The sequence below is a fragment of the Xyrauchen texanus genome, chromosome 8 (genome assembly GCF_025860055.1).
Source record: "Xyrauchen texanus isolate HMW12.3.18 chromosome 8, RBS_HiC_50CHRs, whole genome shotgun sequence".
Classification (NCBI taxonomy): domain Eukaryota; kingdom Metazoa; phylum Chordata; class Actinopteri; order Cypriniformes; family Catostomidae; genus Xyrauchen; species Xyrauchen texanus.
Window position 1 is genome coordinate 42,226,135 of NC_068283.1, and position 22,139 is coordinate 42,248,273.

Below are 22,139 nucleotides of genomic sequence, written 5' to 3' on the forward strand. Positions count from 1 at the left end.
AAGCGCGTAATTCGAAATAGCATCTTTCCAGCCAATGAATGAAGGCATTTGGTTTGTTTTGGATAACGGACCAATTGCGTATCGAGCTTTTACTGCCGGCCAATCAGAGCGCCGCATCGACAGCGATAGGCGTATCCATCTTTGGGCCAATGAGCTGCCCGAGTTGATGTTTAAACTGTCCGCGCAGGCGGGGCTAAGTGCATGTGGGAGGGGCTTAAGAGAAGTTACGTGGTTGAATGTGAGAGTTGTGTTTTAAACAGTGCAACACTACCAGTTTACAGCAATTGAGTAGGTTAATCTGGTAAATTGATTAAATCAAGCATCGGATCCAGTAATAACTCAGTTTGGCTCTCTGTAAGGCGTTATTGATGTAAACTGACTTCTCGGATCTGCCTTGAAATGAAAGCGGGTGGTGAGTAACTGCTATAATCTCATTTAATGATTCATTTTAAGTTTGTTATCCTTATTAATCGCGTACATAAATATTTAATCAAGATTATTAGATATATATCTTTCGATTTTATTATAACTGTGACTAAATATTCTGTAGTAATTTCAAAACTTTAGACATGGAGCTGTTACTGGCCAATTTAGCAGTATATTATTGTAATAATCTATTAATTACTGAAGTATAAAACATCTATTAATGTGATGTGTTAGTAAACCTAGTTATGATCCCTACCATCACTGCTTGATCAATAAGGAGCATTTTTACTCAAAAAAATGTAATCAATTACATACTACTACATCTTCTACAGTGCAAAGATTACTGTACTAATTACTTTGTCTGAAAAATAATTGCATTACTTATTACTAATTACTTTCTAAAACCGTGATCAACCTCGACCAGATGAAAAATACAAGGATTGGCATGAAACTGTTATTTTTATTCTTTCAAATAAATCATATAAAATCAAATAAATTATTCATGATCTGGTCAAAGCATTTAAAGGGACAGCGTTAAATTAGAAAACACATTTTACCATTAGACGTTAAATATCGATTTTATATTCACTTTAGTTGTATATAGGATTGTTCTAGAGTCTATACAGTATGTAACGCAATTACATCAGAAGTAACTGTATTTAAATTACTGAAAAATTAAGAGTAATACCGTACTTTATTTTTTCAATGAAAAAGTAATTTAATTACTGTAATTAATTACTTAGTAATGCATTACACCCAACACTGATAAGGAGGGAAAACTGGTTAATGTTCTGCGCATGTCAAAACTGCCATTATACAGTACTTTAAAGTTAGTGTTTTTATTCATATCAGTATATCTTGAAACTTTATAAAACCTGTTTTATTTTTATTTATTTATTTTTATCCTCTTTTCGCCCCAATTTTGGAATGCCCAATTCCCACTACTTAGTAGGTCCTCGTGATGGCGCAGTTACTCACATCAATCCGGGTGGTGGAGGAGAAGTCTCAGTTGCCTCCGCTTCTGAGACGTCAATCCGCGCATCTTATCACGTGACTCGTTGTGCATGACACCGCGGAGACTCACAGCATGTGGAGGCTCATGCTACTCTCCGTAATCCACGCACAACTCACCACATGCCCCATTGAGAGCGAGAACCACTAATCATGACCACGAGGAGGTTACCCCATGTGACTCTACCCTCCCTAGCAACCAGGCCAATTTGGTTGCTAAGGAGACCTGGCTGGAATCACTCAGCACACCCTGGATTCGAACTCACGAGTCCAGGTGTGGTAGGCAGCGTCAATACTCTCTGAGCTACCCCCCAAACCTGTTTTATTTTAAAATCCATGCAGATGATCTCTAGACCCCTTTGCATGCTTTTCTTAAGATGGTACCATTGTAATACCAGGGTTCCATATATATACACTCACCTAAAGGATTATTAGGAACATCTGTTCAATTTCTCATTAATGCAATTATCTAATCAACCAATCATATGGCAGTTGCTTCAATGCATTTAGGGGTGTGGTCCTGGTCAAGACAATCTCCTGAACTCCAAACTGAATGTCAGAATGGGAAAGAAAGGTGATTTAAGCAATTTTGAGCGTGGCATGGTTGTGGGTGCCAGACGGGCCGGTCTGAGTATTTCACAATCTGCTCAGTTACTGGGATTTTCACACACAAACATTTCTAGGGTTTACAAAGAATGGTGTGAAAAGGGAAAAACATCCAGTATGCGGCAGTCCTGTGGGCTGAAAATGCCTTGTTGATGCTAGAGGTCAGAGGAGAATGGGCCGACTGATTCAAGCTGATAGAAGAGCAACTTTGCCTGAAATAACCACTCGTTACAACCGAGGTATGCAGCAAAGCATTTGTGAAGCCACAACACGCACAACCTTGAGGCGGATGGGCTACAACAGCAGAAGACCCCACCGGGTACCACTCATCTCCACAACAAATAGGAAAAAGAGGCTACAATTTGCAAGAGCTCACCAAAATTGGACAGTTGAAGACTGGAAAAATGTTGCCTGGTCTGATGAGTCTCGATTTCTGTTGAGACATTCAGATGGTAGAGTCAGAATTTGGCGTAAACAGAATGAGAACATGGATCCATCATGCCTTGTTACCACTGTGCAGGCTGGTGGTGGTGGTGTAATGGTGTGGGGGATGTTTTCTTGGCACACTTTAGGCCCCTTAGTGCCAATTGGGCATCGTTTAAATGCCACGGCCTACCTGAGCATTGTTTCTGACCATGTCCATCCCTTTATGGCCACCATGTAACCATCCTCTGATGGCTACTTCCAGCAGGATAATGCACCATGTCACAAAGCTCGAATCATTTCAAATTGGTTTCTTGAACATGACAATGAGTTCACTGTACTAAAATGGCCCCCACAGTCACCAGATCTCAACCCAATAGAGCATCTTTGGGATGTGGTGGAACGGGAGCTTCGTGCCCTGGATGTGCATCCCACAAATCTCCATCAACTGCAAGATGCTATCCTATCAATATGGGCCAACATTTCTAAAGAATGCTTTCAGCACCTTGTTGAATCAATGCCACGTAGAATTAAGGCAGTTCTGAAGGCGAAAGGGGGTCAAACACAGTATTAGTATGGTGTTCCTAATAATCCTTTAGGTGAGTGTATATAAAACTTGGTAGAGACTCTACTTAAATATAATTGTATGTGAATTTGGTTGAATAACCATTTTGTGCCATTGTATGTATCAAAGAACCATGGCATTACCATGGCAACACTAAATATTTTTGTTGTTGTTGTTGTGGTCGACCGATATGTTGTTAAAATATTATTCCACACAATATTCACCCAAAGTAATATTGTTATATGTAAACAAAATGTATGCAATATTGGGCTGTCAGTATAAAGTAGATTGTGTTGAAGTAACACTAGACTCAATGAATGCTTCTGTTAAAGGCACGCTCAGTAATTTTGTCCTTATTAAAAAGTTCTACAAGTAAAGAAATTAATTGTAATTTTGAAACATATAGTAAATCATAACCACTCACATGAGATGAAGACTTCAGTCATATCAGTAGCCTAAAAAAAAGCTGTTTTATTCTACATGGAGAGGGCCCCCTTATGGAGGCGGCCATGTTAGGATCACATGACCAGCCGAATACAACTCGCTTTATTTCAGAAATCGTTCAGCTATTAGACACTGTTGCTTATGGATTATATTAATCATGGCTGACAGGCCAATGCTGATAATCTTAAAATGATCTCTAGTGAATAGATCATTTGTCTTCCTCTCTAGTGCTCCACTGTCGATGTGCCAAATGTTTCTCTCTGTCAGTACGGAAGCGGGTTCGAAAGCGTCCGTCTGCCATGACACTGCTGTCTCTTCCTGAAGAACTGCTGCTATGTGTTCTCCAATGCCTCTCCGCTGAAGATCTGCTCGCCATCAGAGCGGTCAGTGATGTCACACATACATTTAACACGATTTACAGTCCTATTGTTTCTTCACTAACAAAATGGCACCAAATGCATCGTCTTTTTGGCCTGTTTCATGATCTGTAAAGTCTCTGAAGTGGGTTGTAATGTTGTGTGATTCCGCAGGTACATTCTCATCTTCGTTTTATTGTCGATAGTAATTCGAGTGTCTGGGCTCGAGTTAGCTTCAAGGACCGCTGGCCGGCCCCACATACTCTATGGCTGTTTGAAAGGTATGATGTTTGCTGGTTTGTTTTGGTCCATTTTAAAACTCAGTAGTTTGGAAAATATTGAAATGCATGGAAATATGGCAACGCAACTGGAAGGCACAGTTTTTGGCAAAACCAATGAAAATTTGGCATTGGGTTTGCAAATCGCAAGGTCATAGAAAACAAGCAATTTTGGTTCCAAGGTATGGAAATTAAAGGTTAAACTCAATTGAGAGCATTTGTGGAACAATGTTGATTAGCACAAGAAATTAATTTTGATTTACTGGCAGTGTCGTAGCCAAGGGTGGGCCGGGTTGGGCCCACCCGGGTTGGGCCCACCCAAATTAGACCAGGCCCAATCAGATATATATTCATAAAATAGTTTTAAATATGCATAAATTCCGATTAATGCAATTGTGATAGAACTGTGTGAATTCGCCGCTTCTCTGTTGTTAAGGAACATTTTGAAAATAAAATAAATAAAATTGGGGTGAAAACTTGGCCTATCTACTTTTGTTGAGGCCGACCCAAAAGTAATTTCCTGGCTACGTCCTTGCTCACAGGTAAATCTTCAAAACAGTTTGGGTTACAGTGAGGCACTTACAATGGAAATAAATGGGGCCAATCCATAAACCTTAAATTACTCTCTGTTTTGAAAGTATAGGCAAGGGTAGGCAAGGCAAGTTTATTTATATAGCACATTTCATACACAATGGCAATTCAAAGTGCTTTACATAAAAAGGTTAAAGAAATACCAAATTGTGAGTGCAGCACAGTGCTCAGTGAAGAAATGCACAGCTGAACAGATTCAGTCTGGACTTGAATGTGGTTACTGTTGGGGCACGCCTAAGCTTTTCTGGAAACTGGTTCCAGCGGCAGATAGCATAACTGCTAAACGCTGTCTCACATTTTGACTGATCCAATTGTATCTTTAACTGGCTTCATCCTAATAATAATAATAATTTTAAATATAGCTGCAAGCAGCAATGCGATTCCTCCTCAAAATGGCAAATAATTTAAAATTGATCAGTAGAGGGTTGGGGTTAAACCCTCCCAATGGAAGAATCCAAAAAACACGTCTTTTTGTCTGAATCCTCAACTAAAAATGTTCAGCATACAGGAAAATACATCATACCGGACCTTGTGGATCCTTGAGGCTTTTTTCTTCCCAATGAATTGAAGAATTTCAGAAGAATTGAATAAATGGGGTGGAAATGACAACACTTTGAAAAATAGGACATTTGAGCATGGCTTGTAGCGCCCTCTAAGGGCAAATGTGGGCCATTCTTGGTGTGGTGTTTCCTGTTGGCCTGTAGTATCAATGTACAAAATTAGAACATTTTTGACCAGAAAATTAGACATTTGGCATTGCCTGTAGCGGCCCCCTAAGGGCAAATGTGGGCCATTCTTGGTATTTGGGTTCCTGTTGGCCTGTAGTATCAATGTACCAAATGAGAAAATTTTTGTCCAGAAAATCGGAATTTTGGGCATGGCCTGTAACAGACCCTAAGGGCAAATGTGGGCCATTCTTTGCACAGTACTTCAGAGTGACTTCATCTTGAAGCATGTTAGGTTTGAAAAACCATCAGTCAAAATTACATTTGATTTATTGACACATATTTATTGATAAAATGTGGACATTTATATAAACCCGCCCCTTTCAGCCATTTGGTATCGTATTCATTTTTGCTAAGTAACGATTTAAAGACATCAATTCTACACATGCGATTTAAAGACATCAATTCTACAATTTTGTAGGTTTTCCCAAATTTTCACTGTACAGGGAAATCCATCATGGTGGAAGTTATGGGTCCTTGAGGCTTTTTTGTTCCCCATGAGAAATGCATGTACACCAAGTTTCAGAAGAATTGGTCAAATGAGGTGGAAATGGAATCACTTTGAAAATATTTTGTTGGGCGTGGCTTGTAGCGCCACCTATGGGCGAATGTGGGCCATTCTTGGTGTGGGGGTACCCGTTGGCATGGAGTATCAATGTGCTAATTTAGAAAAATTTTGACCAGTGACTTTGAGATATTGGGGCTCAAGGAGAATAATAATAATAATAATAATAAAACCGTCAATAACAATAGATTTCCTCCTACCGGAGGAATCTAATAATAATTCCTTACATTTATAAGTGCTTTACATAGTATAGGGGGAATCTCCTCAACCACCACCAGTGTGCAGCATCCACCTGGAGGATGTAACAGCAGCCATAGTGCACCAGAACACCACCTATTGGTGGAGAGGAGAGAGTAGAGTGATGTAGCCAATTAGCGGATGGAGATTATTAGGAGGCCATGATAGATTGGGGCCAATGGGGGGAATTTGGCCAGGACACTAGGGTTACACCCCTACTCTTTACAAGAAGTGTCCTGGGATATTTAATGACCACAGAGAGTCAGGACCTTGGTTTAAAGTCTCATCCAAAAGACAGTGCTTTTTTTAAAGTAGAGTGTCCCCATCACTATACTGGGGCATTAGGGCCCACACAGACATAGGGTGAGCACCCCCTGCTGGCCTCCCTAATACCACTTCCAGCAGCAAACTTGGTTTTCCCCAGGAGGTCTCCCATCCAGGTACTGGCCAGGTTCAACACTGCTTAGCGTAAGTGGGCAACCAGGCAAGAGCTGCAGGGTGATATGGCGGCTGGTACTGATGATCTGAGAGGTCTGTTAGGTTTATAGTCAACAAGCATATCTGAAATGTATTTAGGTCCTAGGCCATTGACGGATTTATAAGCTAGTAATAGTACCTTAAATGTAACTGGAAGCCAATGTAAAGACCTGCGGGCTGGAGTATTATGCTCAGATTTTTTTGGTTTGACTGAGAATCCTGGCAGTGGCTTTCTGAATGAGCTGCAGGTGTCTAATGGACATTTTGGGAAAGACGGTGAGGAATCCATTGCAGTAGTCCACCCTACTGGTGATAAATGCATGAACAAGTTTCTCTAAATCTTGAATGGATACAAAACATCTAATTTTAAGATGATAGAAGGCTGATTTAGTTATTGCTTTGATGTGACTACTTCAAAATGACACCAAGATTCCTGACTTGATTTTTTGTCTATAGGCCTTTGGAGTCAATGTATGTATTCTCCTTGGGAATTTCTCCTTTGTTGCCAAATACAATGACCTCTGTTTTGTCTTTGTTTAACTGAAGGAAGTTTCGGCACATCCAACTGTTAATTTCATCAATGCACTGACACAGGGAGTCTTTGGGGCTGTAGTCATTTGGCGATAGGGCTAGGGATAGGATCTTGGTGTCATCTGTATAGCTATGGTATGCAGTGTGGTTCATTTTCATAATTTGGCCTTGTGGGAGCAGATACAGGTTGAACATGAGCAGTGCAAGAATTGAGGCTTGTGGGACTCCACACATCATGGATGTCCACTCAGATTCATAGTTCACAACTTCGTTGCCATGGCAACTTAACAAAGAAGGTAAAAGCTCCTATTTAGCCAACTTCACGGCTTAAATAATACACTAGTTTTAACAGAAGAATGAATGTAAGTGCTTTTATAAAATTACAAGCCTTTTTAAACCCTCCAAAAATGGGCCCCGTTGACTTCCATTGTAAGTGCCTCAATGTAACCTGGATTTTTGCTATTTTTAAAGAAATGGAGGAACGAGTCGAAATAATATTTTGTGGTTATCAACATTATGCCACAAATGCTGTCGATTCTGTTCGAGAAAACCTGGTTCAAAAATCAGTTTGAATCCCAAAATTCCTTATCCCGTCATCATAAGTGACTGGAAAAGCCAAAGAAATGAATTGGTCAAAAAAAACATGGGATTCCTAATCTCTAACGTTTCGCCCTCCAATCTTCAGAGCTGCGGAAAAAGGGAACTTCGAAGCTGCTGTGAAACTAGGAATTGCGTATTTGTACAATGAAGGACGTAAGTTTCTCCTTTCGTTATTCCCCCAGTGCTCCTGGGTCATGTTCGATTGATTAACGACTGATTTGATTGTTGATTAATTGACCACGGTGATGATCTCGCACAGCTTCGCTCAGTGAGGAGGGGCGAGCTGACCTGTGCGGCCGGATGGCATCTCGATACTTCAGTCTGGCTGAGAGTCTCAGGTCACCGCTGGCCGGCACCTTCATCTGGCTGTTCATCCGCCCGCCGTGGTCCATGTCCGGCGGCTGCTGTAAGGCCGTTGTGTACGACCACCTGAAAGCGGAATGTGACACCAACCCAGTAAGTGCCTCTGAACCAATTGTGAGAATGTGATCCCAGCATTCCCGGCCTCTACATTCCACTCCCTCCAGACCCAACGCACAATTTAATTGACTTTAACTATGTAGGAAAAGGTCAAATGATTACAATGCTAATTAAGTTACAGCTTTAAAGAGATAGTTTGCCCAAAAATGAAAATGATGTCAATATTTACTAACCCTCTTTTTGTTCCAAACGTGTATGACTACCTCGGAAGAAATCCTGAAACAAATCTTTTTCTTTACAGGGGCGGAAAGGGATGTTACTACATTGTCTGGCTAGAGTCCTTCAGCTGTTTGACGTAAGTTTTGTTTGTTAGTAAAACTTCCAGTATTAACACGGTCACAGCTTTCAAGTCCAAGAAAAATCGCATGGCTCTGATTAGATGCCATTAGGTGTTCACTCATCTGATGCCTCTCAAAAATCTCATTTGTGTCACAACAAAACATAATTATTTATAATTAAAGGAAAGAGAGGAAATTACTACTACTTTGCAGGAACATCCACAAGGTGGTTATTTTCACAGTTCACCCAAAAATGACAATTCTCTCATCATTTACTCACCCTCATGTCATCCCAGATGTGACTTAGTTGACTTTGTTTCTTCTCCAGAACACAAATGAAGATTTTTAGAAGAAACTTTCAGCTCCATACCATGCAAGCGAATGGTGATCAGACATTTGTAGCTCCAAAAAGCACATAAAGTCAGCATACAAGTAATCCAAGTGTTTAAATCATACCGTCAGAAGCCATCTAACAGGTGTCCGTGTGAAACAGATCAATATTTAAGTACTTTTTTTACTCTGAATCTCCACTTTAACTTTCACTTTCAGATGTAAAAGTGAAAGTGGAGATTTAGTGAAAAAAAAGGACATAAACATTGATCTGTTTCACACGTACACATATTTGATGGCTTCTGACAGTGGATTTAAACACTTGGATTACTTTTATGCAGACTTTATGTGCTTTTTAGAGGCTTCAAAATTCTGCATTTGCATTGTATGGCCCTACAGAGAAAAAATCGTCATTTGTGTCATGCACTTCTGGGATAGCTTGAGGGTGAGTAAATAATTAAGAGAATAACATTTTTTTTGGGGGTGAACTATCCCTTTAAGGGGCTGTTCACACATGGCACATTCACGTGTCTGTCTTTGCTGTTTTGTTTTTTTAATTCTAAAAGAATGAGTGGCACAATTTTTTGATGCCATTTTAAATAAAAAAATATGTAATTTCTTTGTAATTTTTTTACCTCAAGTACGTTTTTGTGCCATCCACCCTCCACCCGGGTTTTGTTCAATTGTTTATGTAGTGCTGGACAGATGTTTTTGGCCGTCGTGCAGTGTCTTGCATTTCAGTGCAAGAATGTGTTTTTTCCGAATGGCCCTCAAGTCTTTAAAAATGTTCACCATAAAGATCTTCCAAGAATGAAACTTTTCCAAATTGACAAAAAATTGTCAAGTTTTAATAATTTGTTTTATTTGTTCCTAAAGCAAGACACACAGTCATCCAGGAAACACTTGTGTTAATTAGTAAAGCTCCTCTTCAGGTTGTGTTGACTTTGAGAGCTGAGAAATCAAACAAGCTCCTCATAATGCAGCAGGTGTTCAAAACATGATTCATGATTGTGTTTATCAGGATGAAGAGAAGCGGGCTGAAGCTGTGGCCATGTTGGAGGAGTCCGCTGTTTGTGGTAATGTTCAGAGCTCTTATCTGCTGTGGGAGCTGAGCTGCGGCACATCGGTAAGAGCCTCTTCAGCGCTCATGATATAGCACTAATGTATCTCTGTTGATTGGTGGTTATCACGTGTCCATCTGATTGTGCTTTGATTTTCTGTCCTAAGACGGCTGATCCCGGCAGGTATCTTCAGTGTGTGCGTACACTCAGGGACTATGCTGCCAAAGGATGCTGGGAAGCTCAGGTGAGCGTAGTACATTTCTACGATCCATCTGTACCTGAAAACTATTTAAGAGTGGTGGTGGCGTAGTGGGCTAAAGCACATAACTGGTAAGCAGCAGGTTGCTGGTTCGATCCCCACAGCCACCACCATTGTGTCCTTGAGCAAGGCACTTAACTCCAGGTTGCTCCGGGGGGATTGTCCCTGTAATAAGTGCACTGTAAGTCACTTTGGATAAAAGCGTCTGCCATTTTTACATAAATGTAAATGTACATGAATGATGCAGCATCCACACCACTAGGTGTCACTGTAAGCACAAGATGACACGAGCAATACGTTACTGAGTGCACCTTTAATATATACGATTTTACTATAATATCTAACCCTAATACTAACCCTGAGTCAATTTATCTTGTTTTAAGTATGTTTAGATATTTTTATTGGAAAACAAGACAAAAAAAATTAAAAGTGTAATCTTTGATTAAAGTGTAATAACTTGCTCCGCCATTGAAATGACTTGTCGGATGACATCACCAAGCCCTCCTATTTTTTTATTTCGACCTTTCCAACCCCCTTTCATACAGCGACCATCTATTTTCACCGTTCAATCAACTCATAATATATTTCACTTTTTTCTCATTTGAAATATTCAATTTCACTTGGAAATTACAGAAGTGAAATTACTGTTTTTTATTCCCAGCTGTCATTTGCGAAATCGTGTGGCACGTCGAATCCTCTGGGTCTGGAGCCACGGGCCTGCGCTGAACTTGTGTCGCAGTTCTTCCTCTCCGGCCCGAAACCAATGCGACAACCGCAACAACTGCAGGGACAGGACATCACCACTAAGAGGTACGACCTTAAGGTTTAAGATGCTCTCCTTTCCCCAAAAGTCTTCCATTTCTCAGAAGAGTCGTGACAAGCCATGTAAACTCAATAGCAAAAATAACTTAAGCTAAATTAGTTAAAAAACTAGAGGTCAACCGATATACCGGTTTTACTGATTAATCGGTGCACATAGTTGCATTTTGAAGCTATTGGTTAGATGCCGGAAGTTGCCGGTAGTTATAAGAAATAGTGTAAGAAAATTAAACTCCTTTTAAACTATTATTTGGCAACCAAAAACTGCCTGTAGCAGATATATATTTGACACAGTTCATGGTAAAGCGCTGTTCATAAAGCAATGCAAACATGTTCCAGCACACTCCGGAATGCAACAGCGTAAGAAATCGAGCTTGCTTAATTTCGAGCCTTCACGTAATTGCGTAGACTAGTATAAAAACAGGTCGTCATGTCCTGACCACATTTACCCTCTCTTCCATTGCTTTTTTGGTCTTCCTTGTGTGTCCTAAGGGGACGTTCACAAGAAACACGTTTTTTTTTTCATTGTTTTTGTTATGTAAACATGCACTAGACTGACGTCTTTGACTGTTGCGCTATCTCTCACTGTAACGCCGTGTTATTTTTTAGATGCCGAGTCAGGTAATATATGGGGCGTCAACTATTAAAAGCTTGATTTTGCCGATACCGATAAAGAAGGTGGTGGGAAAAGCCGATAATCGATTAATAAACCAATAGTTTTTTTAAAATCGATTCATAGAATGATAAAAAAAATTCCTTGGTCAGACATTGAGGCTCTAAAATGAATAAAATCCCAAAAGCAATTTATTGTGCAATCAAAATCCCATAATAATGACCAGAAAAATTAAGATCAGGTGAATAACACAGGACTATTAACTATAAACATATATTTTACTATAAATATTTCACTAGATGAGCTTTATTGATAAAAAAAAGAAAATTATCGGCAATAATTTTCATAGATTTTTCCGGTAACCGATAGTTATCCGCACTATCGGCACCGATTAATAGGTAAAACCGATATATCGGTCTACCTCAAATCCTCTGAGATCTTTATTAAAGTTAATGGGACACTGATGATGATGATGATGTAAATCAAAACTGTTTTGTCTTTGCACTGAGCACTTTTTGGCGCCTAATAAATGTGAAAATTGTAAGACTGTTTCTACACATTGTGTGTGAGCTTCCCCTCTCTTCTGGACCCTTTATTAAATTCAGAATGTCATGTGTCCATTTATGTTTCGTTTCCCTCTTGTAGGTACATTCTAGTGGACTGGTTAGTAGAGGTGACCACCATGAAAGACTTCTCCAGTCAAGTTCTGCATGTAACCATTGGATGTGTGGACCGTTATTTGGGGCTCAGATCGGTACCCAAAGCTCACCTACAGCTCCTTGGCATCGCCTGCATGGTCATCAGCACACGGTGAGCTACGACAATCACCGACTACATGAAAGAGACTCGATTAAATGTGTTTTTGCCCCTGACTAAACACTTTTGAAACCCTCTATCCCCTTAGATACATCAGTAAAGAGATTCTGACCATCCGTGAGGCCGTGTGGCTCACAGACAACACCTATCAGTATGAAGACCTGGTGCGAATGATGGGGGAGGTCATCTCGGTGTTGGATGGAAAGATACGGGTCAGTTACTGTGGATCTGAATCCCAAATCTCTTGTTTTCACTCTCATCATTATAGGCTGCCGAATCAGATTAATGTAGCTTAGGATCGGCTTTGAAAAGGTGGTGGTGTAGTGGGCTAAAGCACATAACTGGTAATCAGAAGGTTGCTGGTTTGATCCCCACAGCCACCACCATTGTGTCCTTGAGCAAGGCACTTAACTCCAGGTTGCTCCGGGGGGATTGTCCCTGTAATAAGTGCTCTGTAAGTCACTTTGGATAAAAGCATCCTGCTATGTGTTTTTATGAAGTCGTGTCCAGTTAAAACGAGTCCAACTTTGGTAAAATCACTTATTGAGACCTCATGCATTCTGTTCTATTCGGACACGTCTTATGCATCCAAACAGGGTCATGCGAACCTGAAACCAGCCCAAATATCCGGGCTTCCTTGAGACCGATTAGCTGTTCTGGAAACCCACCAACTATTGGATTTTAAAAATGTATTATTTTGTGTTACATTGCTAATGTAAAGTCTTGATGTCGTCTTTCAGACCCCTACGGTGTTGGATTATGGTGAAGTGTTGTTGTCTCTTTTGCCCATGGAGCGGCGCAGTGCTCACCTCTTCAGCTACATCTCTGAGCTCTCCCTCCTTTGCTCACCTCTGACTGTACCCGGGCCGGCCCATGTTGCCAGCGCCATCCTGCTTCTCACCAGAGCACTGCATAACTATGGTACGAGAATCCCATTGATAATTCTACAACTGGTCCAAACCCTTTCATGTTTTTTTTCTCCCCAATTTGGCATGCCCAATGTTTCAATGTGCTCTTAAGTCTTTGTGGTGGCATAGTGACTCGCTTCAATCCGGGTGGCGGGGAATGAATCTCAGCTGCCTCCGCGCCTGAGACCGTCAATCCGCGCATCTTATCTCGTGGCTTGTTGAGCACGTTACCGCGGAGACATAGCGCATGTGGAGGCTTCACGCTATTCTCCGCAGCAGCCATGCGTGTAACTCACCATGTGTCCCACCGAGAGCGAGAACCACATTATAGCGACCACGAGGAGGTTACCCCATGTGACTCTACCCTCCCTAGCAACTGGCCCAATTTGGTTGCTTAGGAGTCCTGGATGGAGTCACTCAGCACGCCTTGGATTCAAACTCGTGACTCCAGGGATGGTACTCAACATCTTTATTCGTTGAGCTACTCACGCCCCCCCAAACCATTTCATCGTACCTCAGGCAGTGTTCTTTAACAAAGGTCCTTTTTTACATGTGTGTTTCTACAGTTCCCGTTTGGCCGACCCAGTTGGAAGTAAACACTGGTTTCTCCAAGCTGCATCTGGTGTCCTGTGCGTTATCACTCTACATCAATTGGTAAGTGTCCATGGCAATTTGATCAACCGTTTGCAATTGTGACGAGTTAACGGCAGTGATTTGTTATATAGGGCTTGGTTTGGCATCACAGAACAGGGCTTTTCTAAGCTGTACACATGCATCAGACAAACGTTCTTGGAGCGTCTCACTTTGGTTGCGTCGCTTCATAAACAGCATTTTAGGTCACTGATTTAGAAAAACGCATCTCGAGATCCTGCAATCGGAATTGCGCTCCGTACAGCTGTTTGAACGCAAGAACGCGCACTCGTTTTGTGCAGTCACTAGTGTCAATCAAGGCCGTGTGGTTTGTTGTCTGTACGGCTGCTTATACAGCTGGAGATTCGCTTACCGCCCCCTGCTGAAACCAGGTGGTACTGCAAGCTTGAATTGCGCTGGTGGTTGGAATATTCCTTATTACAGTCCGTGGACATGATTAATTGCTTATAAATATTAATCGCACTGAATTAACATGTTTAATCCACAGCCCTAATTTGTACAAATGGAGCTTCGTGATTATTCAGACCTTTTGAAAGGTGATTGTAGCATTTCCTTGGCGTTCCTCTTGTGTTGTTTATCACAACCGGTGGTCCGTTTTCTCCTTAATATTGCCAGGGAGGCAGGGGAGTTCAGCCGGACCATTTTGAGCTGCACAATCACCGTCTCCTTCCCTTTCATTAGCCGGAGCTCTTCAACGCTGTTGCTTGAATCAATAGGTATTTTGCGTGGCGTGCTGATACTTTGAGCAAACGTTCCCTATACTAGCATATAGAGGTAGACGATATATCGGTTTTATGGTTAAATGGTGCCGATAGTTGCCGAAAGTGTGTTTTTTTATTATTGCTTTGTGGTCGGAACTGGAGGATTGTACAATCGCTGACACCTCATGGGGATATGCTATATTTAAATCTGTCATCATTGAAGATACTTCAATATACGTCCATATTTTTATCCTCACTTCTATTCCTATTTTTTATTTTATTTTGATTAGATAAACAAGTGTTTTAAATTTAAAGTGAGGGCATGCAAAGAAAGGACAGTTCACCCAAAAATGAAAATTCTCTCATCATTTACTCAACCTCATGCCACCCCAGATGTGTAAGACTTTCTTTCTTTAACAGAACACAAATTAAGATTTTTAGGAGAATATATCAGCTCTGTAGGTCCATACAATGCAAGTGAATGGTGACCAGACCTTTGAAGCTCTAAAAATAATATATGGTATAATCCATGTCTTCAGAAGTGATATGATAGATGTGGGTGAGAAACAGATCAATATTTAAGTCTTTTGTTTTTACTCTAAATCTTCATTTTCACTTTTACATCTGAAAGTGAAAGTTAAGGTGGAGATTTAGAATACAAAAGTACTTAAATATTGTTCTGTTTCTCACCCACACCTATTATATCACTTCTTAAGGTATGGATTTAAACACTGGAGTCGTATGGATCACTTTTATGCTGCCTTTATGTGATTTTTGGAGCTTCGAAGTTCTGGTCACCATTCACTTGCATTGTATGGACCTACAGAGCTGAGATACTCTTCTAAAAATCTTCAGTGTTCTGCAGAAGAAAGAAAGTCACACACATCTGGGATGGCATGAAGGGTGAATAAATGATGAGAGAATTTTCATTTTAGTTTGAACTGTCCCTTTAAATGAATAATATTGAATAACAGATTTAAACTCTGAGTCTACATAAAGGCTGTCTCGTGTTTCATGTTAATATGCAGAAAAACACTAGAACACCAGCATATGAACAGAGCCATTATCTCCCATCCGTCTGAAGCTTTCAAAAAACACGAATATGTCGTGTACACTTCAGGTGGGGATTTTAATAGCTCTCCCATAGATCCCATAGGAAGAAATGAGATGCCTTTTCTCCTGCTGCACTGTCCAGACATCTGCCCGTACATGCCGACAACAAGCGTTTCATTCCCTCATGTCTGATTGATCTTAGCAAGTTCAAGGTTCTGGGATAATAAGGGAGTGCCACATTGAGATTGTGTGCCGGGGGTCTTGAGGTGGTGCGGAGGGGAGTTGATACAGTTTGGTTGAGGATGTTGCAGCAAGGTTTATTCTCTCTATACTCACCATGGGCTTTGATCAGTCGAGTGAATTCACCTTTATCAGCCTGCCTTGATCATCAGTCTTATTTACCAACACAATTTCTAGTTTGCCATTTGTGTCTCTTCATTTTGAATCTACCAATCCACAATGGCTTATTGGTAGAAAGGTCTTCTATGAAACTGACATCTTTCACTCCAATTGCAGTTTTGGTCAAGATGTGCCCAAAGACTTCAGACACATGTCTTTAACTGGGGTCAAACAGAGGTTTGAAGATGACGCGCATCAGCAGATTAGCAAAGATACAGTGAGTATTGCCTCAGATTCTTCTGTTCTGGATGAATCTGTCAGATGAGGTACAGCAGCTGAACTCTGTTTTTGTCTCAGGTTATGTGTTTTAAGGAGCTCTGTCAAGTGTTGGAGGTCCCAGAGGTGGAGCCGCAAGTGGAGGCGTCCAGCGCTAGCGGGCAGCTGACAGAAATTCACACGTTCCTCTCATCACCCGCCAGCAACAGCAAGAGGTGTGAATGAAATATCCAACCAGCAGGATTTATTTTTTGTGATGCATCTGATTAAACTGTAGCCTAAAGATGATTGTGTTTTGTGATGTGTGGATGGAGAAATCACACTTGACGGGAACACGGCAGTAAATGTAACTTGACTAGATTATTACATTTTCTGAAGAAAATCTAAGTGTTGCTAGCCTGTGCCAAACTTGTTGCCTGTGTATGGTCTGTGATGTAGTTACTACTGGGGTCATATTTAAAGGGACAGTTCACCCAAAAATGAAACTTTTCTCATCATTTATTCACCCTCATGTCTTCCCAGATGTATATGACTTTCTTTCTTCAGCAGAACACAAATGAAGATTTTAGAAGAATATCTCAGCTCTGTAGGTCCTTACAATGCAAGTGAATGGTGACCAGAACTTTTAAGCTCCAAAAATCCCATAAAGGAAACATAAAAGTAATCCAGTGTTTAAATCCAGTGTATGGGGCAGTGGTGGCTCAGTGGTTGAGGCTCAGGGTTACTGACCAGGAGGTCAGGGGTTCAAGCCCCAGCACCACCAAGATGCCACTGTTTGGCCCTTGAGCAAGGCACTTAACTCCAGGTTGTTCCGGGGGGATTGTCCCTGTAATAAGTGCACTGTAAGTCGCTTTGGATAAAAGTGTCTGCCAAATGCATAAATGTAAATGTAAATCCATGTCTTCTGAAGTGATATTGTGGGTGTGAAACAGGTCAATATTTAAGTCCTTTTTTACTATAAATCTCCACTTTAACTTTCACTTTCAGATGTAAAAGTGAATGTGAAGATTTAGAGTGAAAAAAAGGACTCAAATATTGATCTGTTTCACACCCACACCTATCATATCACTTCTGAAGAGATTGATTTATACACTGGAGTCATATGGATTACTTTTATGCTGCCTTTTTGTGATTTTTGGAGCTTAAAAGTTCTGGTCACCATTCACTTGCATTGTATGGACCTACAGTCATTCACATCTGCGATGGCATGAGGGTGAATAAATGATGAGAATTTTGTTTTTTTCAGTACACTTAAAGAAACAGTTCACCAGAAAATATTTCAGCTCATTAGTCCATACAATGCAAGTGAAGGGTGACTGAAATTTTGAAGATCCACATAAATGCAGCATAAAAGTAATTCATACGACTCCAGTGTTTTAATCCATATCTTCAGAAGTGATATGATAGGTGTGGGTATTTAAGTCCTTTTTTTACTCTAAATCTGCACTTTAACTTTCACTCTCAGATGTGAAAGTGAAACTAAACAGGCACCACATGTGGCTTTTAGATGTAAAAGTGAAAGTGAAGATTTAGAGTGAAAAAAAGGACTTAAATATTGATCTGTTTCTCACCCACACCTATCATATCACTTCTGAAGACATGGATTAAACCACTGGAGTCTTATGGATTACTTTTATGTTGTCCTTAAGTGGATTTTTGGAGCTACAAAATGTTTGTCACCATTCACATAATAATATCACAATGTAAAGAAATCTTAATTGGCCATTAAAAAAAAAGGCTTCATCTTCTAGATGCGAAATATATCTTTTATTTGTTACTTTTGAGTGTGGAGTTATAGGACGAGTACATTTTCTTGACTGGTGTTGTGAGAATCACCCTAGGGCATTGCTAGATGGAGTTTTTCAAATCCCTTACCCCAAGTGTGAGCGTTATTAATGGTGATGCATGCCTAATAATCGTTTCCTTTTAGAACGGAAACCTCCTCTAGAGGGTGCTTGAAATATAGATTTAGATATGCTAATTATACCGTATATGTTAATTGGCATTCTACCCATTTATTCTCTTTCTGTGGTCTAACAGGAGGCGAGAGGACAGCATGCAGCCACACAGAGGCAGCTTCCTGGCCACGCCCACTGCTGAGCTGTCCACTCAGGAGGAGATGCTGCTGGGAGACATCCAAGACTTGAGCCTGGACACTTCCTGTTCCGGATACGAGGGTGACCAGGAGAGCGAGGGAGAGAAGGACGGAGAGAGTGAGTGGCTCATATTTCAAATGCATCCTTTTCTTACACAAAGGCAATTAGTCAAACATATTCATATTGATGTGTTAGTCACATCATGAGAACCAATGAGGTTTGATATCTCATCATTTACTCACCCTCATGCCACCCCAGACATATGTGAGACTTTCTTTCTTCTACTGAACACAATTTAAGATTTTTAGAAGAATATTTCAGCTCTGTAGGTCCATACAATGCAAGTACATTTTTTGGCAAAACTTTGAAGCTCCAAAAATCACATAAAGGCAGTATAAAAGTAATTAGTACGACTCCAGTATTTTAATCGATCCATTTTAAAATGTTTCTTTCTCCTTTACCTTCACAGTATCGGCCATGGATGTGCAGATGGAGCTGCCCATTGAGTCTGGTGATCGGCAGATGCATTGTTGTGCGTTCTCCAGTGACGACGACAGCCTTTGTGAGGAAAACAACAACAATAATAATGAAGACGCAACAGGCGGGAGCAGCAGTCGCAGCAGACCCTGGCTATGCCACCTGTCCTCTTCCTCCTCCACTTCCTCGTGCCTGTCCTGCACGGACCACCAGAGCTCTGGTTACTCCTCCATCCAAAGCGTGCCCAGTCCATCCGTTTCTTCATCCGTGGTTCCTTGCATCTTCTCTCCCCCTGACCTACCATTGAATTCCCCCTCTGGTATCCGACTGCTGCTGCCGCCCATGCAAAGAACTCGTCATCAAGTAAAGAGGAAACACACGGCTGCACACAGCGAGGGAGAAGCAGAAGGTGGCCAGGAGAATGAAGACGATGGCGCCAACGTGGCGTTCCTGAGCTTGTGAGAGGAGGTGGCGAGCAGGCTTTGGCGGAAAGCTGTTTTCCCTGTACGCATCACTTTCTGGCCTCCCAGGCAGGAGCACTTTCATTCATGGATGCTGATAGTCTTTATCTCAGAGGGTGAACACACACCAGCTTTCAAAACGTCCCATTTGTGGAAGGTTGTGGAAAAACATAGGTCATGTTTTTTGTCCCATAATGCATTTCACTTGGAGCCCAAGGGGGGGCGCACTTTCCTCGAACATGGCTGACAACAAGCAACATGATTAATGCCTCCCAATTCAAAGTGTTCAAATCACTGGAACTGTCACTGTTTTTGAAGTCTTGTTAATGTGCTAAATGTTTCAGAATTTTTTAATACTCTGAAGTATTAAATCCAGACTGTTTACAACAATCTCACGGCCCAAGGACTATTTCATACTTTGGTATGCAGTTTTTCCATTCATGAACATCTTCACCGAGTTACATGCAGCTAAACTAACTTTATTTCAAACTATGAAGTTTCATGACGTTACATGCACTGTCCGTACAAAACTGGTTTGTTTACTCGTCAATTCAGGGCACAGATATATTTTTTTCTTCATGTATTTTGATTATTTATCACAAAGTGGATTAAAGTACTCCAGTGTTCTTGTGTTGTGTTGTGTTATCTACGTCTTTTGTCGTGCTTATGCCAAAGTTGTTCCAAAGCTAGCATAGTTAGCATCTGTTGCAACAGTCCCGAATCCATTATTGTACAAGCGATTTTGCAAACGTTTTGCCAGTGTTTTAGCAAATAGATGGACGTTTTGCGAAAATGCCAGCGAAACGTTTACGAATTCGTTTCTAGGTTTTTAATAGCATAGCTAGCATCTGTCGCAAGAGTCCCGAATCCATTATCGTACTAGCAATTTCAATAACGTTTTGCCCACGTTTTAGTAAATAGATGGATAGCTAGTGTTTAGTAGATAGCTAGCATCTGCCGCAACAGTCCTGAATCCATTATCGTACTAGCCATTTCAATAACGTTTTGCCAGCGTTATAGCAAATAGATTGAGGTTTTGCAAAAATGCCGGTGAAATGTTAACAAATTAGTTTCTAGTTTTACTTGTATAGCTAGCATCTGCCGCAACAGTCCTTTATCATACTAGCAATTTCAATAACGTTTTGCCAGCGTTTTAGCAAATTTGTTTCTAGATTTTACTTGCATAGCTAGCATCTGTCGCAACAGTCCCGAATCCATTATCATACTAGCACTTTCAAAAAAAGTTTGCCCGCGTTTTAGCAAATAGATGGAAGTTTTGCGAAAATGCCGGCGAAACGTGAACAATTTAGTTTCTAGTTTTTTACTAGCATAGCTAGCATCTCTCGCAACAGTCCCGAATCAATTATCGTACTAGCAATTTCAAAAATATTTTGCCCACGTTTTAGCAAATAGATGGACGTTTTGCGAAAATGCCGGCAAAACGTTTACGAAGTTGTTTCTAGTTTTTTACTAGCATAGCTAGCATCTGTCGCAACAGTCCCGAACCCATTAACGTACTAGTGCTTTTGCAAACCATTTGTCATTTGTTTTCACAAATAGATGGAATTGTTTTTTGCGACTACGCCGGTGAAACGTTTTCGAAATCAGGAGTAAAATAATGGATTCTTTAGCAAAAGCGTTTTGCAAACTTCCTGATTCTGATACCACGGATGTTTTGACCTGTGAAACTGAAAAACCTACAGTCAATCTGTATGAATTTATTTTGATCGTTTTTTTTTTGTTTTGTTTTTTACAACAAATCCAATGCAACACCCTGTGAATGTGATTGTTTGACATGCTTTTCGTAATGACCTCGTGAGCACATTAAATGACCAAATGCTGGAAATCGAAACGTTGCTTTGTAACGAGACTTGATGTTTTATGGCAAACTTTTAATATGCTTGAACAACATGCGTATAGATGTTATACAGTGTTCATCTGGTATTATTACAATACCTGTGTTTGAGGTTATGACACTGAAAGCATTGAGTTAATGTTGTTGTGCAGGTCTTGTTTATACTGTGTGTCGAACATCACTAAGGATTATTATTCTTTGTTTATAACTGTAAATATATGCATGAAGCTGTGAAAGGCCATGTGAACTTGAAAACAGACATGTGTGTGTGTGTGTGTATTATATTCCTAAATCCACAATAAAACAATGCAGCAGTTCATTTTGCGTGTCAACAGCTTTCTTTTTCTTCCATATATGGAAACTTGTGCTTCCTTTGAGTGTTCGCAACCCCTTTGCAACAGCTCACATTCATGTCTTGCACATTGAGAGATTGTATCAGTGTTTGAACTGCATATTTAACCTCCCTTAGATTCACCATCTGTAAAAATGACACTTTATCACAGCAGTGATAAACTTGTGGTTTGACCTCATGACTGTTGCTGGTCAATCAGTTGTTCAACCTTACAGTTGTAAGAGTACAAAGGCTTTTTCTCACCGAATGTTTTGTGGAAACGAGATTAGGAACAGAAACATACTCCTGTAGAGCTGTTCATACCAGAGAACATTAGCCAGTAAAAACAGTCGATGAGTTGTTTCATTAAATTATATATTTTTTAGTTTAAATTCAGCCGTTGAAGTCGCAATGCAAAATCACAATTGATAGTATTTGTGGCACAGTGCTGATTACAACAGAAAATAACTTTTCTTTAGAAAAAAACAAGAGGCAAAAAT

The 22,139-nt window shown here is 40.5% G+C and overlaps 1 protein-coding gene across 1 annotated transcript; it reads left to right on the top strand.

The window, feature by feature from the left end:
* Window positions 1–255: 255 nt before the first annotated feature.
* ccnf (cyclin F) lies at window positions 256–21,615 on the top strand. Its single transcript, XM_052131347.1, has 17 exons — window positions 256–412; window positions 3,704–3,858; window positions 4,006–4,112; window positions 7,921–7,988; window positions 8,095–8,291; window positions 8,557–8,610; window positions 9,945–10,049; window positions 10,151–10,228; window positions 10,905–11,053; window positions 12,321–12,485; window positions 12,580–12,703; window positions 13,232–13,412; window positions 13,966–14,053; window positions 16,321–16,420; window positions 16,501–16,634; window positions 18,460–18,632; window positions 18,985–21,615. The coding sequence occupies exons 1-17, from the start codon at window positions 400–402 to the stop codon at window positions 19,452–19,454; spliced, it is 2,361 nt and encodes a 786-aa protein (XP_051987307.1). The 5' UTR covers window positions 256–399; the 3' UTR covers window positions 19,455–21,615.
* Window positions 21,616–22,139: the final 524 nt, after the last annotated feature.